A 19,884-nucleotide genomic window follows, 5' to 3' on the forward strand; every position below is an offset into this window, starting at 1 on the left:
CTCCCCTCCTTAGAAGGGCCTCATCCCCACCAAAGGGCAGACACTACGTTTTGCTATAAAAACAACTCCTTAGTAGCTGTGAAGACAGCAGCAGACCAGGCTCCTGGAGATGAGAGAGCTATTACTAGTGCCAAACCCAGTAAGCCATGGAAAATTTAGGAGCCACATGGCAAATACAGTAGAAGCAACTCTGTTTTAGCTCTCCTGTTACTGGCCCCATCTGCAGGAATTGTTCTGTGCTGCAATACTCCCAGATCACGTTCTAGTTCATCACCAGAAAGGCTAGAAATACAGAGCATCGCCCTCACAGGAAGATCAGGAAGCCGTCTCCAAGCATGCTGGGATCATCCTTCTCTCCTGCATCATCCCACCTAACCCATGGTCAGGGTCAAACATCGGTTCCCCATCCGTTGAGTCGGAGAGATGTCCCACAACAGTCTTCGCAATTAGTCGTCAGGATTCGACACGGCTCCTTTGATTAAAAAGCCATTTCATTCACAGCTTTTGGGAATAGCCAGCACAGAGGCCTGAACAAAACTCCCCGTGGTTCTGCACCAGTGAGGCAGGAATGCCCTTGGCTCACAGATTGCTGGAATTTAGACACAACAGCTTTGCCAGATTCCACAGCTATCACAGGAGGAACTGTAAAGGACTTTAGCCCGAAAAACTCTTGGGCTAGATCTTCTGGCATTTGCTGGGTGGCTGATAACCTCTTGCCCCTCAATGCTACAAGCTATTCCACTGGCAGAAGGCTTCAGAACATTTGAATGGAGCGCACACAGTTCCCCTCCTTGGGTAGGATGTGAAACCGCACAGGACCACTCGGCTACTCCAGGCTAGGTTGGGCTCTTGCACCGTCTCCTAGAAAGCACAGGATCTACGCAGCTGCACTGTTTAGAGCGCTAGCGCCTCCCCTCCCCCCACCCGCAATTATTCTACATAGCTGCACACGAATCTGGCTCAGTTTCCTTCCCAGCAGCTCTTTGGCTACCATCCATGTGGCTGTGGCCAAAGAGCAGTTTTACCAGGATGGCTGGATTGGATGATCTTGCTGCAAGATCCCTCTCTTCCCTCACCCTTGAATCTGCGGTGGACTAAAATCCAGCTGCTCTTAAAGACAATATTTCCCATGCTGAGAAATGGAAACATCAAAAATAAAAACTGAAATCGTAACTAGTGCCATGACATTCGCCGTTCTGCGAGGAGTCTGGGATCCAGTTCACTTGCTGTCAAAGGCTCCATCCCCAAGCCAGGAGCCAGAGCTCCAATTTCCATTCTGCTGTGCTTCTTAGGAGTCCTGAAGCCTCTTCAGAGGACAAAAGAGCTTGCGAGCAGAAGTCACTACTGCAGAGGCAGGCTTCCCCCTTCCTGCGCCTCCTTTCTGCTGTAGCTTTGCTACGGCTCTTTGCTACAGGATCTCAGCAAGCAAATTCCTAATTGGAGAGAGAAGAGTAAGAGAATTAGTCAGCCTGTTTTACATGGAAGAATCCAATGCAGATCAGAGACTCCCACAGGAGAGCTGGGCTGGTACAGGAGTGCAGAGGGGAGCATAGGAACCGCCATACGGACAGACCCAGCAATGTGGATAAGGAGTAAGCTAAAGAGGAAACAAGACTCCCCCAGTCAGAGAGGTAGAACTCCATTCCTTGGCAAAAACCCGAGAGAGTCAGTTAATGGCTCATTTTGTTAACCACTTGGATACCAGTATTGACAGCTTGTTCCTAGAAGCCTAGCTCTTGGCTTCAAAGGGTTAGATTACAAGTAATTGTTTCCTGAGCTACCTCACACCTAGATTCCCAGCTAGGGAACCTCCCCTCCCCCTCCCCTTATCAGATTGATCTGCCCATCTCATTGCTTGCTCTCCTGTTGTCTTTCTCCTCTCCAAAAACGCCAAGCTAGCACTAGCCTCTCCCATAAAGCAATTGGTTTAGTCGGAGTATACTCCAGATCTGCTTAGCCAGCGTAGCTAGACAAACCCTTACCCAGCACCTTCTGGCCTGGCTCAAGAGCCAGAGTGAACTATTTACACACGGGGGTTTATGAAGTGCGGCCTAGCTAGCACATTTCAGGGAAAATGCACAAAAACATTCTACAACTCTTGCAATTGTTTTCCAAGGGGGGAAAAAGCCATTCCCATACAAACCCCTCCTGTCTCATGTACCCGAGACGCAGAGATACTGAATGAAGGACTCAAAACCTTCCTGTAACAGGGCACGGGGCTTTCGGGGCACATGCAGGCCCCCCAGTACACCTGTCATGACCATGGGGAGCTGAAGTCACAGTCACATGACTAACTGCAGGCACGTGACCTGCAGGAAGCCAGATACAAGGCTTCCCTCATAGGCAGGGACAACAGCCTGTAGGGACCCCAAGGGTGAGGGAAGCCCTAGTGTGGGTCCTTCTACAGTAGCCAGAAAGGCTCAATGGGGGAAAGGTGTGTCCTCTTCCCCTGAGATGGCGGAAGCTGGAAAGGCTTTGGGTGGTTAGTACCCAGTAGCATGCGTTGAACCGCCCTGGTTTCCAGCTGGTTTTGGAAATGAAGAAAGGGATGCAAGGACAGCTGTGGTTGGGGCACTTTTTCCATTGCTGGCTCAGGAGTCGGTGCACCAGACTACACTTGCTGCCTGTGTACTGCAGGGCAAGCTGGACATACCCTGCAACATTCCTACCCCCCCCCCCCCCGAGAACCAGGAAGTTTTGCACCCACTTTGTTTCCATTCAAAACCGAAGGGGTTTTTTACTGTACAACAGGGAAGCCCCGGGGGGTTGGAACTCGCTAACAGTGTGGCTTTGTTCCCTCTAGTGGCTAGACCATACAAAGGGGTGAGAGTCTGCTACTGCCTTTTAGCTAATGGGCGTGGCCCTCAGCTCAAGCAGTAGAGGTTCAAGATCTCACATCCTGAGGCACCAGGTACAATCCCTGCTGACAACCCAATCAAGAGGGTCATTACCTGTTATTTCAGTGCGCCGAACGTTCCCAGTGCACACTAGGTGTCGGTACTAGCACCACGGCATCGGGAAGTTCTAGGGGGGAGCAGGACTGCTGGCAGCTGAGATGGCATGGGGAGCAGTTTGGGATTGGGAAATAAGCACATTAGCCAAGTAACTGCTGATCATTTAAGCAGGAACTAAATAAATAAATGTTGGCATTTTAAGTGTCATTTCTAAGCTTTGAGCGGTAACAGCTCATTGAGACGTATGGGCCAGTCCAGCCCTCCCAGAGCTGTTGTTCCAGGCTCTGTGCAAACATCACTGCATTGGTTACATTCAGCTCAGGTTGAAGTTTGCCTTCACAACCATAAGGGCTACAGGCTTTTTTAAAATACAAGCTGGAACAAAATTCTGCACCAAGAGGTAGATTCTACAAGTCATGGAATTATGCAGTACAGGACGACACTGGCTATGGGAGATGGGTCCAACTTGCAGGCGGAAGCTTCCTTAATACCTCTAATCTCAGCAAGCAGAATGAGCCAGAACTCCTAGAGGAGACCTAGCATCTGTCCTCATTGGAAATGAATCTACCTCTTCGTGGCAGCAGATTCAGTCTGATCGATTTTATCCATGAAGTAGATGGAAAATTCCTTGCAGCTTGAAAGATCTGCTTCAAAGCAGAGCCAGAGAGGATTTATCAGGCTGTCAAGCACTCCAAACAGTTCCCTGCGGGTGCAAAGGTGGAGAAGAAAATTCTCCTGCTCCTCCTGCTAAGCCTTGACATTGTTTACCAATCAGACAATAAAATAACCATTGGCATTTTAACTTCCACCCCAAGTGTTGACTCCGGCGCAGGTCATTACCACACCATGGAGTTCGGAGGGCAGTGGATAGCAGAGAGGTGCTTCAAGAGGTAGGACAAGTGATCCCTGTTAGTGGGCCTGCCACAGAGTGTTATCCCGTAAGAGAGTTTTGGAACCCAGTGGAGTCCTGCAATCTTTGTGGAGGAGTTATTAAAACACATCCATCGCTCTGCTGGGAGAAACAGTGAGCTCTAGCTTCAAACTGCAGAGAATCACAGAAAGGTAGGACTGGAAGTGACCGCAATAAGTCATCTAGTCCAGTCCCCTGAACTGAGGCCGGACTATGTATTCTCTGGACTATCGCTGACAGGTGTTTAGCTTACCTGTTCTTAAACACCTCCAGTGACTCAGATTCCATAAGTTCCCTAGGCAAATTTGTTCCAGTGCTTAACCACCCTTACAGTTAGGAAGCGTTTCCTAAGGTATAATCTAAATCTCCCTTGCTACAATTGAAGCCCATTACTTCTTGTCCTGTCCTCAATGGATAAGGAGAGCAATTTATCACTTTCTTTACAACCACTTCTTACGTACTCAAAGACTTACGTTTTCCCCCAGCCCCTTCTTCTCTTCTCCAAACTAAAGAAACCCAATTTTTTCCAATCCTTCCTCATAGGTCATGTTTTCTTGACTTATTTTTGTTGCTCTCCTCTGGACTTTCTCTGATTTGTCCACATCTTTCCAAAATTGTTGTGCCCACAACTGGACACACTACTCCAGCCGAGGCCTTATTGCTGAGAACAGTGCAAGAATTACTTCTCGTGTCTTGCTTACACTTGTGATAATACATCCCAGAATGGATGTTCAATTTTTTTTTTATTTTTTTTTTTGGCAACAAGTATTACATTGTTGACTCATTTAGTTTGTAATCCACTATAACTACCAGATCCTTTTCTGCAGTACTCATTCCTAGGCAGTCATTTCCCATTTATATTTGTGCAACTGTAGTATTCTGTATTTATCCTTAATGAATTTCCATCCTTAATTCAGACCACTCTTCTAGTTTGTAAAGATCATTCTGAATTTTAATTCTGTCCTGCAAAGTGCTTGCAACCCCGCTCAGCTTGGTATCATCCGCAAACTTTATAAGTGTACTTTCTATGCCATTATCCAAATCTTTTATGAAGATAGTGAACAGAACTGGACCCAGGATCAGATCCCTGTGGGATCTACCTAATATGCCTTTCCAACTTGACTGACCATTGATAACTACTCTGAGTGTATGTTTTTCCAACCAGGTGGGCACTCTCCTTCTAGTAGGTTCTCTGGGCTATATTTCCCTACTGTGCTTATGAGAAGGTCATGTGAGACAGTATCAAAAGCCTTACTAAAGTCGCTATAGATGACATCTACTGTTTCTTCCATATCCACAAGGCTTGTTACCCCATCCAAAAAGGATATTAGGTTGGTTTGACATTTGTTCTTGACAAATCCATGCTGACTATTACTTATCACATTATCTTTCTATGCACTTACAAACTGATTGATTATTTGCTTCATTATCTTTCCGGGTACCAAAGTGAAGCTGACTGGTCTACAATCCCCTGGGTTGTCCTTATTTCCCTTTTTATAGATAGGTACTATATTTGCCCTTTTCCAGTTCTGGGACATCTCCTGTCCTCCATGAGTTCTCAAAGGGAATAGCTAATGGCTCAGAGAGCTCTTCAGCTAGTTTCTTAAGTATTCCAAGATGTCTTCAAGTCGTCAGGGCCTGACAAAAGACATCTCATTTGTCTAAGTAATTCTTAACTTGTTCTTCCCCAATGTTAGCCTCAAATCCCACCCTATAATCTGGAAATGATCAAGACTTAACAGTCATCCACCCTCAGCCACCAACCCCCACTTGGAAGCAAGATCCAGCACATGCCTCGCTCCATGTGTGGATGCCTCAACCACCTAGGATAGGTCTATGGTGGCCACAAAATCCTGAGCCAATTCAAAGGCGACCTCGCCCTCAAGAAAGTTGAAGTCTCTGAGAAGCCTGGAGACTCCAATGCCAGCAAGCACTGCGGTAGCCATCAGAGGCACATCATGAACGCTACATTTCCTCTAAGTCAGAGAAAGGCTGGGGGAAGCAGTCTAACCTTTGCACTGCTCTTGATTTTTACCATGCATGTTTGATACAGGCCTAGCATCCACCCCACCCCTTATCAAGTAGAACTTGTCCCATCTGATAGAATCTATCCCCATGTGCACTTTGTCGTCACTCTGCTCCAGTGATGTCTAAGGCCTGTTAATGAGCCACAATGGACCAGGAGAGCATCCCCACAGGTCAGACAGCATGTGGCTGCCATAAACAATACAACGTGGCCCGTTCCTTGCAAGCTTCAGTATAGATGGCATGTTGGGATGGACCTTTAAGAGCTGGTACTGAAGGGATTTTTGACAGAGCTGCAATCCATAGGCAAACTGGGATGGGCTACTGCTCTGTTCCAGGCCTGGGCTGTTTGGATCCCTGGAGAAGCTTAGAACCTGGAGGGCCCAAAAGTGCCATAAAGCAACCTATCCCCGTCTCTCCCTGGTCTGCACTGCACCTCTTGGAGACCTGGCACAGAATCAGACCCAGGAACCTTTGTCCTCTACATTTAAAGAAAAGGGGAAAGGAAAAGGTAGCTTCACCTCCTACTCACGATATAATGCATTGTGCTGAGCTTTAACCCAGTGCCCCGGCACTGTCAGCCCACGTGAAAAGGCAGCCGGGCTGAAATTTAATTTAACTGTGTATGCAGTTAATACCAAGCCTAATCACTGCCTCCAACTCAGATTTCTGGTGATCTCCCCTACCCCGCAGCTCCCTCCATCCACTTTAATACCATTTAAAGAGTCATTAGAATTCTTCTGCATACACTGGTGTGCCAAGGAGCTTCGCAGGAAGATAAATTAGCAGAGGTCAGTCCACTCGGGCACTGGGAGAATAATCTTAGATTAATTAATTCCCCAGTTAATCAATTCTCTCCAACCATTTGCTTTTGCAGCCGCCTGAAAAGAGAGTCTTGTAGAGAAGGAGAGGCATCTCCCGAGCTTCCAGTGTCCCAACACTTGAGGCTGCCATCAAGCTTCCAGCTGCCCCCCGCTAAAATGGAGAAAACCACTCCCTACTGACCAGGCATTTCCCTCCCAGTCTTCGTTCCTGGATTGCAGCTTCCTTGTCACTGCAGCAGCTGCCTGAGCTCACTCCCTGACCACATGTGTGTGAGGGGAAAGCTCTGTATCCTGTACTGACTTCCAATGTGTTCATCCAGTCCAATGTGATTTGGGTCCCGGCTGGTTAGACCACCACCTCTGTGTACAGTGCTAGAGGCAGGACCCACCACCACCAAAGCAGCTGGTATTCCCCAAGCCCTCCCAGCCAAGCCCTATCAGAGATGAAACACACCAGAACATTGTTATCTTCCTGCAGCTAACCAAGAGACCAGAAGGAACAAACCCCAGGATAAACCCTGGTCAGCAAGAATGACCCTTGACCTCCTTGCACTTTCCCGCAATAACAGGATAGCAAGGGTTTTTTAACTGCATGGAATAATGGCTGGAATGGCAAAGTGGATTTTACCGTCTGTGACAGTGACAAGATGGGCGAGGCAGCCTCGCTACGTCAAGGATTCAGTCTCCTGCTTCTGTTTTGAGATCAGCTGAGCTTCCTTCAGCGACAGATACACCTCCTCTTGGGGGTCGTAGTAATAGAACTTCCGGATGTAGGAGATCAAAGGCCTGGAAAGGGCAGGGGCAGACACCTTAGCGAGGAGTCAGAACAGATAGATTCCTCCTGCCGCCCCACCCAAGGCCAAGGGTGCCAATTCCGAACAGGAAAGCAAGGGGCTTTGCAGCCAGAAGAGTGAGCCATCTAAGACTCCACATTCCCCATTCATCAGCTAGCCGCCACTCCTGTCTGTTCGTTTGCTGCTGCTACTTGCCATTGTGCCTGCTGTCCCTGCTCCAACAGCTCCTCACCTTGGCAAGCAGATGGGTGCTCCTGCCCAATGTCCCTCGCTTCCCCAGTTACACAGACAGATTCCCTCTTGCACTGCTCCATGGCTAAATGCTACAGCTGCCATGTAAGGTACTGACAGGCAAATGGAGGAACAGGGAAGGGGCTGCAATGCTCAGATCTGCCCTCTAGATTCTAGGCCCAGAAACAGAAAAGTTCCCCCACCCACCCCCAGTCATGAGAACGTACTTGGGCAGTGGGAGCTCTGGAATGTGGTCTATGCGGACAAGTTGCCTGATCCGGAAGCGGCAAAGGTGCTGGAGGGATTTGACGTTGCTGAACCTGGAGACAGGATACAGGAGCTGGACAGGCGTTGGAGGGAGACCTTAAAACAAAACAGAGGAGACCAAGGTAAGGCTTTATTAGAAGCAAAGTAAGTTATTTATCAAAACCAGGAGGGAGCAAACTGGCCCCAGCGGGAGAGGAGACCAAGGCACTGCTTTGCACAGGGGAGTGGAAAGTCTCCAAGAGGAGGGAGCCATTGCTTTCAGCTTGCATGGTTTTGCTGGCCATGTTCTACGTGGACGGGAGCCAGTCTCATGAGCAAATCCGGGGAGAACGGTCCCCTCTGATTAATGCCCCATCAGTTTTGCCATTTCCAGCAGTTACGCAGGTTCTAGGACTGCGCGCGTTTCCGACCGAGCTCTCTGGGAATCAGCAGTAGCCGATGCATCACTTACGAAGGAAAGCGACAGGGCTTTGAAAACCATCACATTTCAAGAATGTGGACGTCATGGGGGAGGGGAAGCAGGAGACTGAACTGGAGTAACCAGGGAGCAGCTGTATCGGCACTGGTTGGAATGAGCCTCAAACCATGGGGTAACTCACACACTCTTGAGGCTGGGCATAGAGGCAGCAGCAGTGTCAAGCCCTGGGGGCAGGAATTGTATTGAATCACTGGAGCCAGCCCATGCACCGAACAGCCTTCTGAGATACCCACCCAAGCTAAGGGCAGCTGAGAGGTCAGCAGCAGCAGGACTGTGTTTGATCTGTCTTTTCGGACGGATTCAGTACTAGTTCCACTCTCCCTCCCTCCTGCTGGCAGGGAGTTTTCTGACTGAAGCCTCGGAGGCCAGCAGAGCAGAGCAAAAGGAGAGAAGGCAAAAGCTCTTCACACTAAGATGGGCTTGCAACTGCTCCAGGCAGCTCAGGAAGCAGTGAGCCAGCTTTTGAGAAAGCAAAGAAAAGGAATCAATTGAGGGTTTCCCCCCCTGTGCCCCCGCAAAGAGGAATAAGCCTCTGGGAGCTCAGCCAGGAACTACAGGGACACAGCGAGAGATCTGCATACTGCGCTAGCCATCTGCCTCGCTGCTAGCAGCCCGATACACACGCGAAACCCCCACACCAAGAGGGTAACAATATTTCTGCTGCAATATAGCATACACAAGTGTGCAGAGGAGATATGGATCCAAGGCACTCTGACTCAGGGAGAGTGCACCAGAAATCACTGCTGGCATAGGGGTTGCACAACCTGTTCAGATTCAGGGCTGCACCCCAGCGGGGCGTCACAAGGAAAGCATTAAGATCCAGGTGAGACAGCAGGGGCGAATGTGCAGTTTGAGAGAGGCAAGCAGTGCCATTCAACGACCTTTCCTACACCGACCCCAGGGAGGCGGGTAGGAGATGATCACTTGCCTGGAGTAAGTTGCTTTTAAATAAGCTACTCTCCTTGTAGAGAGGAGGGAGAGATTTCAGGGAGAAACAGGGGGCTGAACGGAAAGAATCTTTCAGGTCTAAGCACATGGGGGTATTTTGGAGACAAGAGTAAGGGGAGCTGTATTAGTTACTCCAAGACATGGTGTGCGCAAATGTATCTTATTGACTCCCCGCACACCAAGAAGAAGGGCCTTAGTTACGCACAGGGCCTAGCACAATGGAGCCCCAATCTCAGCTGGGCTCGCTAATTAGGACTGTAATACAAGCTGTAAATTCACACCCTCATCACCCTGTGTAGATATCGCTACCATTCGCTTCCAGCTCTTTGCAACTTCCTGTTTGAGTGGCTGAATGTGCTGATTCCTCACTCTCCAGCCATTTAATTCAGGGGTCACTGTGCATCCCCACTTGAACTTGTGTACCCCGTTACTGCCCCCTTCAAATCAGTTTCACATTTATTCACTTTACAGAAGTATTTTCTTCCTTTCGTACTGGATTTATCCCATCAGCTTCTGGATACAGGGGGGAGAGGGAGCCAGTGACAGAATACCCCAGCACGCGAATGCGAATTCTGCTGTCAGATTGCACTGGGGCAATAGGGAATCGTGAGCATGCACACCGAGTTTGACTTTGGGGTGGAATTGCAAGAAGCCTGTTCCCTAGCAGGCCACAATCAAACATGCACTGACAGAACCCCACTAATGCTCCCTTCTTGTGGCAAGCACGGATGTATTCCAGCACTGCTGTTCCCCAAGGGACTCTGAATCGACAGTAGCAACTGCTTGAGGCTCACGTTTAGCTCACCACTTGGAAATCTTCCCATGCATCTGCACTGCTTAATGTGTCTCTGCCCAGCGAGATCAAGGGGAGAACTGGAGAGCTGTGAACTGTTGAGTTGCCCACAAGAAAGGGTAGCAGCATTGAGACTGGGGGAAAACCATCAAGTTTTAGCAACTAGTTAACTGGCTACAAACCAGGCGCACGGCGTGATGTGCACCGTGGAGCACTAGGAAGTGTGTCGAGGGGGTGGGTCCATTGTCTAGTGGGTACAGCCACATCTGTAATAGCAATGAGCTATCCATTACTATCGCGCTAGTGCTGAAAAGAACTGGCTAATAAGCGTTTAACAGTGCAGGGATCCAGGGCTACTGCAAATGATGGGAGCAGATACTTATGTCATTCATTTAACGTGGATAAAAAGTTAGCGATCCCCCAGTAATCCCTGCACTTCCTGGGTGTGGGAGATGTTGAGATGAGCTCCCGCCTGGGGGAAGGTTATTTCCACAACAAGCTCTGGGTGAGAAACTCTTTTCAGCCACACATACAAAGCGGATGTGCGAGGACACGTGTCAGAGTGTTGGTCACAGCGCACAACACACAGCTCTAGGACTTGCCCAGCCTGATCACAGATCAAACACATACACACACAAAAAGTTGTAAGTAGTTTTAGGTGCAAGACTCACCTGGAACCCTAGATCGCAGGAAGTAAAGGAACTTCCCGTTTTTCGAGTGCATGATCGCTCTCTTTATAAACTCCACCACAGACTGGCAGCGATCCTCAAATTTGGGGTGACACCACAGACTGAAGGTTCCTTCCAACAAGAAATGTTTCGTATTACAAAGGGGCTGGCAGGGAAGAGGAGAGACTCTAATCTGCGCTGCTCACTCATGTCTCCAAAGGACAGATGACCAAGTCACCACCATCGCTGGCGTACTTGTGGGCAATTTCAACAGACCGGCCAGTGACTGGGCTACCCTCTCAGAGCTGAATTAACACTGGTATTATGGCCCATGCCCACGCCACTGACAAGTACGCTTTTGCTTAAAAACGCCTCTAAGCCCTTGCTGTTGTAAAGAAACCCCCCAAAATGTGACCCGAGTGTACCTGCTGCAGTGATTTCTCCATGAAACTGCAGATAACCTTCAGCAATAGCTCTGAGAGGAGTGACCTGCCCCACTGTGTCTCGGGGGGGCGGAGGGGGGGGGAGGCAAGGGGGTGTTGCTCTAAAGGGCCCCAACACCACCATCCCAGCAGAAGAATGCGGCTGCAGCAGGAGCACAGCGAGCCCAGCCGACCCAAACAGATACATCCCAGCTGTTAGAGTAAGTACCGGGGAGCCTGTGTCTCTAGACCCTTTGGCCATCACCTCTACAAGCGGGCATGGTGTGGCCCCATGTTATGACACGCTTCAGTCCAACACTGCCCTCTCACTCTAGAGGCAGGGGTAAGATACACGGATAGTGATAGTTTCTCCCTTGTTGCCCTCTTGATACAATTTCTGCATTAAGCTAGGGTTGGAAATGATGAAGCTGGGAAGAGCCAGTATAGAGACAGCCCTCCCCCATCTAAGCTACTTTGAGATCTCTCAGTAGGTTAGTTTGACCCTTAGAAGCCACCCAAGACCATTCTCTCAACATCTTTGTGCAGTGATTGGAGACCACTTTCCTCCCCGACCCCAAGATGCAGGCCCACTCACCCCCCTGCTTGCAGGAATGCTATCTGCGCACCCCACAGTGCCAGGTCTTCTCCTTCCCTCTGCCTGGAACGTGTGACCAGAGCAGAGAGAAGACCCCTAGCAATGGAGGAGCAAGCACAGGGACTTAGAAGTACCTCAGGAGGGCACAGTATGGAATACAGCTTCATCCGAACAGCAGAGGTAACATCCCCAAGAGCTACACCTAGGGCCAACTCGACATTAGAGATGTGGGCACCTACTCCAAGGCTGGTACCCCCGTGGGGCAGACCCTGAATGCAGACATGCTGTACTGGCCCAGAGCAGCGCTTGCAATGCCACAACTTAAACCAATAAGTTATCAGTAAATTCGGTATTACAGACATGCAGAGAGCACTTAAATTAGGGACTGGCCAAGGTGTAGCTAAATCAATGTAGTTATCCCAGTGCAAATTTCAGCCTTTAGGGCTTGCCTACCCATGGAATTATTCAGGAATAGCTATTTAGTAACACTGAGCTGTTAATCCCCCAGAAGTATAGTATAAACCCCAGGCTCTAAAATCTACCTGCTTCAGGAAGATCAAAGAATAGTTGTCTGCATGTTGCTCAGAACGCAGGAAATTTTTATGTAGCATGTATGCTACAGTCCCTAGGCACAAATAAATGTCCCACTGTGCCATTTCACCCACCTGAAATCTGAAAGTCAAATATTTCCCTATTTACCATTCCTCTAGCTCAGTCACTTGTCACTTCCATTGGTTTATCAAAGTGCTCAGCTCTGCAGTTTTCAGAACAGCTGTAGCACATTCAGCAGACAGCTCAGCCAATCCTAGTGTAAGTGTAGAGTTAATTACACAAACAGGAGTGCTGGGGTCTGTCTGTCAGGCGATTCCTGGGAACTGCTGCAAGTGACCCGACTGTTGGAGTGGAGAGGCAGCTCTGAGCTTTGGAATTCATCTTTTATATTCGACTGGGCCCCAGAGGCCCAAATCAGGGTCTCATTACACTACACACCGCACACAAAGACATGGGGTAACATTTTCAAAACCACATTAGTTACTTAAGAGCCAAAACCCCAAGCACCTAGGATCTTAAGTCCCATTGACTTTTAATGAAACTTGGGCTCCTCAGGGTCTGTCACTTTTGAAAGTTTTATTAATGGACTACGCGCCGAACAGTTTATAATCTATGGCCCCAACCCTGCAGAGCAGCTAAGCACATGCTTAACTTTAACCATGAGTAATCCCATTTAAAAGTCAATAAAACTACTCACATGCTAATAGCTAAGCACACGCTCTAGGTGCGTTGATGAACCCGTGTCTAAGCAACTTGTGAAGGGCAGTTGGGAAAGGGGGAATACAACCAGACATGTACACAGGTGCGATTGATCATGGCCACACAGTGGAGGCGACGCCGAGTGAAGGGTAACAGCCTTACAGAAGTACTGGAATGAAGCTCTGGTAACAGAGACCTCTCACCCTTGAGGTGTTAAACCTGAGAAGCAGCAAAGGAAACTTGCTCCAGCTCTTGCTCATGGTAGGAGAGAGTCACCATACAAGAACTTTTGTCAAGAGGGCCTCAAATTACAAATTGCTACCAGCATCTGCCCTTTCCAGCTTTATGGCAAGGGCCACTGTCTAAAGGGGAAGTGGGCTAGGCAATCTCAGAGGGAAACCCTTTTTGCAGGCATGACTTTAGAGGTTAATATTGGTATCCACCGAGGTTCCCAAGTACTTTGGTGCTTCTGCACCTAGTTAAAGGCTGCTGATTTGTTACAGGGGAGTTGTAAGACCATCTGTTTTGATGGTACTCCTCACAACATTGAGTATCTCAGGCATTTTGCTACCCTCCAGAACATTTTGTGCAGTCCCAACACAGAAAACCACATTTGAAATGCAAATGCTTGTGGGTAGGGGGCAGTATCCTTCAGCAAGATGACAAATGAGGCAGGAAGCTGGTATAAGCAACATGCAAAGAGTTCTCAGAATAGAAAAGCCACAAGATCAAAGTTAAAACTTCAGCTTGGACATCGGCAGTTTGTACCAGCCAGACACATGAACGCTGAAGTTCTGCTCTAACACAGTAAGTGTGAAAGTGACCAAAAGGCAAAGTAACTCATCAGCAATGACATCCCATGATCACCTCCCATTTAACAGGTGAAACATCAAGACTAAATAGTCCCAAAGTTTTAGCCTTGCTAGTCTCCAACAACCAAAATAACTGAACTCTCTCATAAATAAGAACAAGGTACAATGATTGCACACTGAGCTAGGTCTTCTATGCAGGTCAGACTTGATGATCACAATGGTCCCTTCTGGCCTTAAAGCTCTATTAATGAATCAATAAGCTTTTCCTTCATGTTTTCTTGCACAGCAACTTTGGAAGTCCATTAGCTCCTTCTTAATAAGCTTTCCCAAAATGAAGCATGCGGAATGGGCATGGAGGAAAAGGGACTAGGGGATTTTGATTATATTGCTCAGTTTCTCAATGGAGTGATGTCTGAGAAGGAGGGGGATGGGAAGATGCCGTTCAGAGGAGTTAAGGGATTAATGGAGCATTCACAGCCCGAGACCCTCCCTTGGCCACTAAGTCTGTGATCACTATGACAAGAACAGTCCGCAGAGATGGCTGCAAATTAGGCTAGTCTGTGTGCTATGACAACTCATGAGGTGAATGGCTCCTTATTCAGCCTTCCCTGTCGTGCGAGAGTAGAAAAGGTTAGGTTTTTTGTTTGTTTTTTTAATAGGATCAATCACACACGCAACTTAGAGCCAAATATTCCCACTTAGGTCCTTCATTATAGCCTCTGGGATCAACCCACAACAGAACCCTCACTGAGGTCTGCAGTTTAGCACAGAAGCAGAAGGCAAGATATGGCTGCATTCAGTTCCCCCTTTGCAAGCAGGTCTCTGCACAACGCATTGTTCTGGGCTCCTACAGACAGGTGGAGTTGCAGCGCAGAGCTGATTAGCAGATGGGTCACAGCCACATCTCAGTGAACGAGACTATTCCAAGAACCTGGCTGCTCTTACCTCTGTAGTGCTCCATTCTGGTGTGATGGGTGATCCCCTGTGATCGAAAGCTTAAGCTCAGGATGTAACGAGGGTCGGAACTGTCTCGTACCAGGAAGGATCCGTCTGGCTTCCCCTTCAGCTTCATTTCTGCGTCTTCCCAGTTCATTGGTCCCCAATACCAACCACACTACCAGTAGAGAGTGCAAAGATGTCTTCAGACTTCTGGTAAGCTAGAAAGGCACTTGCCCATTAACAGCTCTGTACTAAACGGCTTAACTCAGCCATCAACGGATTCAAAGAACTGCCAGTCTTTACTGCCCCATCCTAGCACCAGTGCGCTCCCAGGAAGAATTAACAGTTTGGCATTGTCTGTAGCTGTTGGCAAAAGCAGTGCTGAAGCATTTCCTCGGCAAGGCCAGTATTTCACCACAAGAGGAGCAGTTTAGCATCCTGGTATAAATTGCCATCAACAATCCAGCCTACACTGGGGAACCATCTGATGCGGACCAAAGGTATCAGCCACAGGTCCCCCATAACCTGCTGCTGGGGAACACTAAGAGCAAACTTAGACACTGTTACAGAAAGTCAGATGACATTAAACCATTTTGTTCTAGCTATACTAGCAGATAAACCTGTTTCATCACTAGTCCAGGAAGAGAGATGGTCAATCATTGACAGCAATGAGTCAATTTCCTAGAATAAACAAGGCCATCACGTCCCTCTACCACATACAAGCAACATCTCTTTACACATGCAAGCTACCAGAATAAGGAAGACATTACCCCTCTTCCAATTATATCCAAGTGCTTCTCAAGCTGGTGGGGATATACAAGTGAGGAACGGATCACTGGCAGGGCTATCATTAGGGAAACACATCTTTCCTTTTGTCCTATCCCCATCACACGCTTCCAAATGCATATGGGGAAAATAATGAAGCCCATAAGGCTGATCTCTGACTTAGTCCAGCAATGGAGAGCCTTTGCCCACTGGAGATCTTGTAAGAGTGACCCTAGATCTAGACCCCACAGGAAGCCTTTACCTTTTCCAGTTCTCGCAAGCTAGCCGCAAAGCTGCTCGAGTCTGGTCGGTAGAGAGGACAGTGAAGATGCTGGGTGGCCTGGCTGTTCACTGCCTCGGTCGGTCTGAACGGGACGATCCGGGGAAACGCATCTGCAAGGAAACAACCAACAATGGCAGGCAACGGTCACTCATTTACAAGCAACACTGCAAAGAATAAGAGCCGCCCTCCCCAAACAGGCCCTGGATTCTAGAGGACAAAGCAGGCGCAATGAAGCCATGGCATAGAAAAAGAAGCTTTACTGATGGATGGACAGTGTTCTTGGGAATGAAGACAGAGTGAGGAAACCTGGGTAGCAACTCCAAGGCAACTAATTCATTGTCTTCACCAGCTATTCACCCGTGTCCCCTCAGAGGCCTGTCCATGGAAATGCCAAGGCCTTTTCACCTGCTTTTAAAATGGATTGGAGAGGGATGTTGTCAAAGTAGTTTAGGCCCAAAATTTGACAGCTTAAAAAATTTGACGCGGGAAGATAGAAAACGGAAGGTTAAGTGATAGAGCTATGTAGCTGCAGAGCCCTGTATGTGATTTTACTCCGGTGCCTAGGGAGCCAGTGTTGAGCCCTATTCCCAGAACTACGCTAACACTAGCAGACAAGAGGCCCCAGTGATCACAGAAGACACCTGTTAGGCCATGCAGTGCATCCTGCAGCCAGTTTAGGGTTAGAGGCTGTGATTCATGCACATTCTAGTTCTGCTGAGCCTAAGGGAGGAAGTGGAGATTTGAGAGTTGCCAAATGGAAGAGGGTAACTAAGCTATTATGAGCAATGCAGACAGCCACATTACATGTACAAATAGTTTAAAAAGGAACCTAGAGGTTTGACTCAACCATGTCCCAGTATGTAACATGGGTAGAAGACCAGCTCAATCTTGCATTACCTGAACCAGCCAAGGGGGCAGCACCCAACCCTTGCTATCGTTCTTACAGGCAATACAGACTTCAGTAAGGTCAGACATTTGCCAAAAAAGATTAGTCCAGATCTCTGTATAACACAGCCTTGCCACTAAAACTAAGCTGACCTGGGGCATGGGGTGGAGGAGGCGGAGGCAGAGGGAAAGACTGCAGGGAAGACCCCATCGGACCCACTAGAACAGATGTAGGCAGCGTCCCACTGATATCATCTAGAAGAGAACAAAAGCAAGAGAGGTTCAGAATATAGGAAAGTAAGCGAGCTGCTACATCGCCAAGCACCTGCCAATGGAGCAAGAGCAAGCCCAGCGTTCAGCTCTGCCTGCAGCGCTGAGCAGGAGGGGAAGGGATGGCACATTAGCCAACAGCTCAGCCTTTCACTAGCTTCTCTGAAAAGCAGATATTGATGTCACCTCAGAACTTGTGTCACTCAGTGTCACCTGGATACATACACCACCTCTCCTGCAAATCAAGAAGTTAGTTTCTAAACTGGGTATTTAGGGAGAATGTGTCCGGCAATACAAGATTAAGAACATCAACAGCCCAATATGCAGCCACGTATGAGACATGCAAGTTTGCGTTTCAATCTCAGAAGCCAGGGAGTGCTGTCGAGTTAGCATGCTGAACCCGGGAGAAAGGGACCACCTCACAGTGTTCTAGAATAACCCGCCCTGCCAACTGATTCAGCAGCAGCACTGGATATGGAATTGGAAGAAATCCTTTGCTTGGGAAGGCGAGATCAGTTTATCGGAAGGGATCCTGTAAGAGCCTGCATTGTACTCCAAAAATGGAAAAATAATTCAATCCCTACCACTTACAGCCACAGACATGACCAAGAAGGAAATTCTAGGGGGATGTATGTAGAGTACCTAGCAGGCTGAGGCTTCTCCGTGGCGGAGGTGGAGGAGTCGGAGGGTGAGGCGAGGTCAGTCCTCGCTGGGAGATGTCCACATCCACTAGTGACACAGTTTCACCTGAAGATTCATGGAGAGAGACTGGTAAGAGTTTGCACATTCTCCAGAGCATGCAAAGGGAAGAGACAGTCAAGCAGCAAGGAGGTGGCTTTAGAAAGTTTTTGGAGGTCAGTTTCCACACAGGTCAGAGGCCTCTGCTTCAGTCTCCTATTAAATGCTTTCAAGTTGAATTTCCCCATTGCACTGATTTTAAGACATTGATCAACTCTGCCCCAGCAGCCCAAAGGTCAGGCTCTAAGCAACAGTCAAGTGCGAGCAAATGGCAAATACTGATGCATGCTTCTGAACCCAACCTAAGTTCAGCATACACAGTAGAAAGTCTTTCAATAGCACAACAGACTCAGTCATTTTGAAGGCTATTACCAGGCAAGATTTCCAGGCTGACACAGCAGGCAGTGAGTTTGGGTGACTGAGGTATACCGCAGAAGGGGTTGTGTTTTGTTTTTTAACTCTATTTGCTACATTAAACATACCAGTGCTTGCCAAGGCTTCCTAACGTGTGCATTTCATGCACACTCCTAGGTATTTGCTAGACACAAAGGGAAAGACTCCAATAGCCAAAGGCACATCTGATGGAACAGTCAAATTTTGGACTTAAAAACCCATTCATGTTTTTAGCTATTAAAGAGATTTTCCCACCAACCGACCCAAATGGAAGATAGTCAGCAATACTTCAATGGCAGTTCTTTGACCACGTTCTCTCTCATGATATTAACCCTCAATATGCTTCGTTGTGCACTTCTGATTTCTAGATTCAGATGCTGACCACCACAGCATTACAAAAACTCCCCTGAAGTTCTCTATGGCTTTAATGCTCACGACGTGGCTTAAAAGGCCAATTTCATGCACTGGTACCTGTGGCCAGATGCGATAAGCCAGGGATGGGCATCTAGCAGCCCAGAGGCTGCCAACAGCCTGCCAGATCATTTTATTTGGCCCATCACAGCCCAGCTTGGGGCAGGTACAATGGCCAAGAAGGGGACAGGATAAGGTATTATGGGGGGAGGGCCTCCCTTACATGTAGGCATGTGGGTCAGGTGATGCTGTGGTGAGAGCTAATGGGCCAGAGTGGGGTACCAGGCCCAGCCCCATGGTTCAGGAGTCCCCACTTCAGGGTAGGTGTGGGGCTGGCTCACTCTCTAACACCCCCCCCCCCCAGGGGCTCTCACCTCCTAGGTGCAGGACCCAACCCCCCACGTCATACACCCCAGCCTGCCAAAGGGTTTTAGAGGATTTTGTGGCCCTCTACCACCTTAAAGTTGCCCATCCCTGCCAGAAGTCTTACAGACAACATTCCTGTTGACTTCAAGGGGAGTTTGCCTGCTTACTGCTGCAGAGTAGCCCTTAAGATCAGCGTCCTGCTTGAACCAAATAACTGGGAGAGCTGTTACCTAGCTGGTATCGACCCAGGTGCTCAAAGGTCTGGACCCCATTGCAGTGAATGTGTGTTAAAACACATCAGTAAAACCGAGGAAACATCACCAAAGCTAAACTACTACTATTAAACTAAACTAACCCTAAAGCAATCCAACTGACAAATCCACAAGTTAGTCCCACTATTGGATTGGACTCGCATCAAATACTAAAAATAACCAAGCCTCATCAATTCTAAAGAGGATTCTAAGCAGGTGGCTGTCTGTGTAGTTATAAATTCCAGCTAAACAATTTCAAAGTCAATCAAATCCGTAACTTGGGGCTGGTTAAATATCTTAATACTGAAACTGAACCATCTGAATCACAACCTCAGAGCCAATTATAAGGCTTCCTTCCTTCGATGTCAATTCTTGCGGGTGGCTAACTCGCTCAAACCCTCTCAAGATGTAATATTTGCATTGTCGTAGCATGCAGGGGCCTTAGCCAAGCACTATGTAAACACTGAACAAAGAGGATAGCCCACTGAACAGAACTCTGGAGAACCAGAAGTTTGACAACTCTTGTTTACTAGAAATTACAGATGGCAATCTCAAGTCTCTGGATTTTTAAACAGAACACGCTGAATAATTTCAGGAAACAAGATTGAAGG

General features: G+C 48.2%; 1 protein-coding gene across 1 annotated transcript in view; it reads right to left on the reverse strand.

The window, feature by feature from the left end:
- Window positions 1-1,022: 1,022 nt before the first annotated feature.
- SOCS7 (suppressor of cytokine signaling 7) overlaps window positions 1,023-19,884 on the reverse strand; it is a 29,208-nt gene continuing 10,346 nt past the window's right edge. Inside the window, exons 3-10 of the mRNA XM_065422820.1 lie at window positions 17,757-17,861; window positions 16,998-17,099; window positions 15,939-16,069; window positions 14,918-15,086; window positions 10,896-11,024; window positions 7,966-8,101; window positions 7,342-7,499; window positions 1,023-1,433 (exon numbers count right to left, since the gene is read on the reverse strand). Of these exons, the coding sequence (XP_065278892.1) occupies window positions 7,379-7,499; window positions 7,966-8,101; window positions 10,896-11,024; window positions 14,918-15,086; window positions 15,939-16,069; window positions 16,998-17,099; window positions 17,757-17,861 (893 nt within the window). The 3' untranslated portion in view covers window positions 1,023-1,433; window positions 7,342-7,378. The remainder of the gene's footprint in view (window positions 1,434-7,341; window positions 7,500-7,965; window positions 8,102-10,895; window positions 11,025-14,917; window positions 15,087-15,938; window positions 16,070-16,997; window positions 17,100-17,756; window positions 17,862-19,884) is intronic.

Source organism: Emys orbicularis, chromosome 25 (genome assembly GCF_028017835.1).
Source record: "Emys orbicularis isolate rEmyOrb1 chromosome 25, rEmyOrb1.hap1, whole genome shotgun sequence".
Taxonomy (NCBI): Eukaryota; Metazoa; Chordata; order Testudines; family Emydidae; genus Emys; species Emys orbicularis.